Source organism: Henckelia pumila, unplaced genomic scaffold (assembly GCF_033568475.1).
Source record: "Henckelia pumila isolate YLH828 unplaced genomic scaffold, ASM3356847v2 CTG_461:::fragment_3, whole genome shotgun sequence".
NCBI classification, from domain to species: domain Eukaryota; kingdom Viridiplantae; phylum Streptophyta; class Magnoliopsida; order Lamiales; family Gesneriaceae; genus Henckelia; species Henckelia pumila.
Window position 1 is genome coordinate 4676147 of NW_027331831.1, and position 4634 is coordinate 4680780.

At 35.8% G+C, this 4634-nt stretch overlaps 1 protein-coding gene across 1 annotated transcript; it reads right to left on the reverse strand.

Annotated features, from left to right (window-relative positions):
* Window positions 1–263: 263 nt before the first annotated feature.
* Window positions 264–1262, reverse strand: LOC140871926 (uncharacterized). Its single transcript, XM_073274670.1, has 2 exons — window positions 865–1262; window positions 264–666 (listed from the first exon to the last, which is right to left on the reverse strand). Exons 1-2 carry the CDS (start codon window positions 1260–1262, stop codon window positions 264–266), a joined length of 801 nt encoding a protein of 266 aa, XP_073130771.1.
* Window positions 1263–4634: the final 3372 nt, after the last annotated feature.

Sequence of the window (4634 nt, forward strand, 5' to 3'; positions counted from 1 at the left end):
AGATTTTCACATCATTTAAATTTCAGTTGAACATTTGGAGAAATACATGGTCTTTGCAATCATGAAATCCTAAAGTATATTTTAAGTGTGTTTTTTTTTCGTCTTTGAAAATAAATTTTTTTGTCCTCTAATTTGTAATTTTTCTATTTTTAATGATCATGTTTAGGATGAATTTTATTTTAAGAGATGTAACTTCGTCTTTTTTTTCTTTTTTCATTTAAAACATGAGCGACACAAATTTTTTTAATAAAACAAAAACTTCATTAAACCAAATCGAACGAAATTATATTGGAAATCAAAGTAGGACTAGGTGTGATCCATCTTACTAGACCAGACATATAAAAAATCTCTAGTGCAAGAGCATGAACGGCTTGGTTCGCTGATCGTTTAACAAAAACAAAGTTACAAGATTGTATATTTCTAGCAAGAGTTCTACAATCTTCTACAATGAGCCCCAAACAAGAGTAATCATGCTCTGTATTGTGTAAAGCCTCAATCACCACAAGAGCATCTGATTCAAAAATAACATTAGACAAGTTCTTACTCTTAACCCAACTTAGAGCCTCTCGAATTTCCATTGCCTCAGACTCTATTGGAGAATATCTACCATTGAGAATACCATGCACAACATCCAAAACTACATCATTTGAGTTCCTAACAATACAGCTAAAAGCATTAAATGGAATGTTGTTAAAAACAACAGCATCTATGTTTCATTTCAGCTTATTTTCTGGAGGCTTAGTCCATCGTTCTTGCATGCTCTGTTGTGCTGTAGTGTTTTGAGGAGAATGAAGTTTTTTAGCCATCTTCCATTGAGAACGAAAAGCCAGGGCTGATTCAAATATTGTTGTACCACTATTGCACTTGCCATTCCACACAACGTCATAACGATTCTGCCATAGACACCACAAAATGGCAGCTACTAATTCAACTTCATTCCGATCTCTTCTGTGAGTCATATTGTTCCACCATTCCGCAAAAGTGCCTGAAGATTCAAGGTAACTTCCAATCGAAGATAGACTCCAAACACTTATAGTCCATGGGCATGACACTAGAGCATGGAAGTCATCTTCGGGTAGATTATGACAAATTGGACAACATCCATTCACCTCAGCACGACAGGTTCGCGGAGCTTTCATTGTAGGTAGACATGAGAAAAGTACTCTCCAAAGGAAAATACGGACTTTAGCTGGGACCCCCAATCTCCACACAAATTTCCAGTTGATACTTAATGGCGAATTAGGACCCGTGTCACCTGCCATCATTTATAGTTTGTATCCACTCTTAACATAATAGACTCCATACTTCTCATTCGCCCACATGACATCCAACTGTCATCACACTCTTGTCTACAAAGTGGGACAGATAAGATTAAGTGTTGATCTCTCTCTAAAAAGAGATCTTGGATAATGGCCATATCCCAAGTTCCATCCACAACAGATCTCAATGAACTTACTGTTGATAATTCTAATCCATGACCACACACTGATTCAATACAGGGATTTACCTGATCTGGCAGCCAAGGATCACCTCATATTTTTGTTTGACAACCCGATCCAATACACTTTTGTGGCCCATTTCTTGATTAGCTTTTTGTAGACAACAAAATCCTCCATACATAACTAGGATTGTTCCCAATTTTAGCATCCAAAAAATGTCCTTGTGGATAATAGCGGGCATTGAGCACTCGGGAAACTAAGGCCGAAGTTTTGGTTAAAAGTTTCCAGCTGTGTTTAGCAAGAAGAGTTGTATTACATTCCTGAAGTTTTCGGATTCTCAATCCTCCTTCTTCCTTTCAAAAACAAAGTTTATTCCAACTCTTCCAATGTATGCTTCTTCCATTATTACTCAATTTACCCCACCAAAAGGAGTTCATCATGCTTTCTAGCTCATGGCACAATAGACCAGGAGAGTAAAAACACTCATAACATAAGTCGGAAGGGCTTGCACTACTGACTTTATCAATATCTCTTTTCTGGCTCGAGATAAAAACTCGTTTCTCCATCCTTACATTCTAATCCATGCTTTTTCTTTAAAAAATGCAAAAAATTCAGTTTTGTTCTTTCCAATGAGTTATGGAAGGCCCAAGTAGTGTCCATGATTTGTTGTGTATCCTATTTCCAAAGTTTCACAGATACTATTTTTCATATGAGAAGACACATGTTAGAAAAATTTGAATGAATTTTGTGAATGAATTGGAGGAAAAATTTGATTTAATAAATTGAGAAATGGATTGAAATGACATGACCCACATTGGAACAATTTCTATGTGTTTCTCTCCTTAAATAACCCAAATTTGATTTATGGGATTAGGCCCTTAGGGCACCGGATGTTTTGTAAAGGGGCAAGACGCTAATTGATGCAACAAACACACGCGCACGGCCGGCCAGCTCGGCTTGGTGCGGTTGGGTGGGTGGGTAGGGTGGGGTCTTATGATCCAATTATTCTTTTTTGGATAAAATTTACTTAAAATAATATATATTATTATTTCATTGTGTGCGCCTGAGCTGACAAATATTATCGCTCGAGCGCAACTCTCACATGCGGGACAGAAGTTTGGCCGCCCGAGCGATAAAATATTACCGCTCGAGCGCAGCTTTCCACCTGCGGTATAGAGGACTGTCCGCCCGAGCGGTAAAATCTTACCGCTCGAGCGCGCCGTCTGTGTTCCAAAAAGTTATGACTCTTTTTGGGCTTTTTTTGTCATGAGTTGCATCCTTAGGCCATAAAACGTGTTATTTGGAGTCTTAGGCTATATATATGATTGATATAACGTAGAAAAAATAATCAAGAACATCTGATAACGTGTAAACATCAGATTTCTGCTTTCTCTGCGATTTCTCCCTCGCTCTGTCAAAAGAAAGTTTTTCTTATTTTTGTTCGCCGAAGTTCGTGATATTTGTAGTGTTGCTATATCACGATCGTTATTCGTTGTATCTTAGAGACGATTGCCGCCAACGTTGAGCACTGTTAACGGGCAATTTCGTCTTGCGGATAGAGAAAATCTCTCGCCTCGACTTGTTTGTTGTTGTTGTTGCTGTTGTTGCTGACTTGTTCAGAATTCGGAATACATATCCAATAACAACACATTAGTACTGAAAGAAATTGAGGATTTAGCGAAATTCACCTTTTGGCCTGAAGCTAATTCATAAATACGGAGACACTCTTTTATTGTATTGCACTCTTTCATAATAGCCCTGGAAAATAGAAAACTGTCATCCGCAAAGAAAAGATGGGATATTTAGGGGGGGGGGGGGCTGATCTTTCCATCTGGATTCCATGTAAATTCCCTCGTTGTACTTCATAATCCAACATCGAAGAAAGGCCTTCTGCGCAAATCAACAACAGGTAAGGAGATAATGGATCTCCTTGACGTAACCCACGCCGAGGCACTATAATGCCAATCTCATTACCATTGTGAACGACCATATTTAACTGTTGAGATTCAGTCTATCGAAATTATATATGAAAATATATATTTTGCTTATCTTATAATAATGGTATAGTATAACCCAAAATTTTACTCAAGCTCGACCAATTATTCTCTCCTCTCCAAATTTCTTCGTAAGAATTTTTTTCATCCAATCACCATATCTTCTCTTACAAAACACTCAAACTCTCCCTCTAAGTGAACAAATTTTCATCGCTCATTTCGTGAGGTGTTTCGTCTATACTCGTCTTTTGTTTTGTGAGATGTCTGTCTCTATTATATCACTTTCAAATTCAATTTATTGTGCGAATATTTGTGACTAATTTCATCATATTCTAATTATACATGATCAAGTGATAAAAGTCATTCTATCTTTAGAATTAAAAATTATCAAAGAAGTATCACCGATTATTTCATAAAAAAAAAGTTGTCGAATAATTCAAATACCTCCTCTGTCAAGTTCATTATCTATATTGGAAACCAAAAAACTCGAATAAGGCGGTGAACTTGTCCTCAATTTATACATTTAATAATTTTATCATTTGAACTTCTTGAGACTATTTATCCAAATTTGATGATTATTTGGAGAACTTGTGGTAAACATAAACATGTTAAACATATATTAGTACGTCCTTACGTGCAAGTTGCATTTTTTTATATTTTTTTAGGGTTTGTGATTATTTTACTTTGGTTTTTATTATTAAATAGATAACTGTATAACAATGATGTAACTGTATTAGATATGTAATTTGTAAAGTTAAATTATAAATGTACTGCAGTATATATGTTTTTATGAAATTTTTAAATGAACAAAATATCACAAAATATTATTATATCTTTTAGTATTTATTAAGTTTGGGTGTATTAGAGTAACTAAATGGTGTCATGGTCTATTTTTTTTTTAAAATACCTAAACCACCCTCACCCCACTCTCCACTTTCTCTCGGTTCTAGATTCAACTACCAACTAATTTACTTTCTTATTTATCTCCCAAATCTCAAACATATTCATTCTCTTTATTTTTTTAATAATATTTTTTATTTTTCATGTAGTAGCCCGTAACCAAAATCAGTAATTAAGGGATTAATCATAATTACTTGAATAGAGTTCGAAAGCTCCGAAGGTAGGTTCGGAAGTTCCAAACAGGATCGAAAGCTCCGATGCAGGATCGGAAGCTCCGATCGTATTACGTCAGGCATGACGA

Bases quoted from the DNA above. Each gene is read 5' to 3' on its own strand.
- LOC140871926 (XM_073274670.1), bottom strand. From the start codon at position 1,262: ATGGCAGGTGACACGGGTCCTAATTCGCCATTAAGTATCAACTGGAAA. The intron at 667-864 runs GTGCAATAGTGG...TAATGCTTTTAG, and splicing joins GACGTTGTGTGGAATGGCAA to CTGTATTGTTAGGAACTCAA.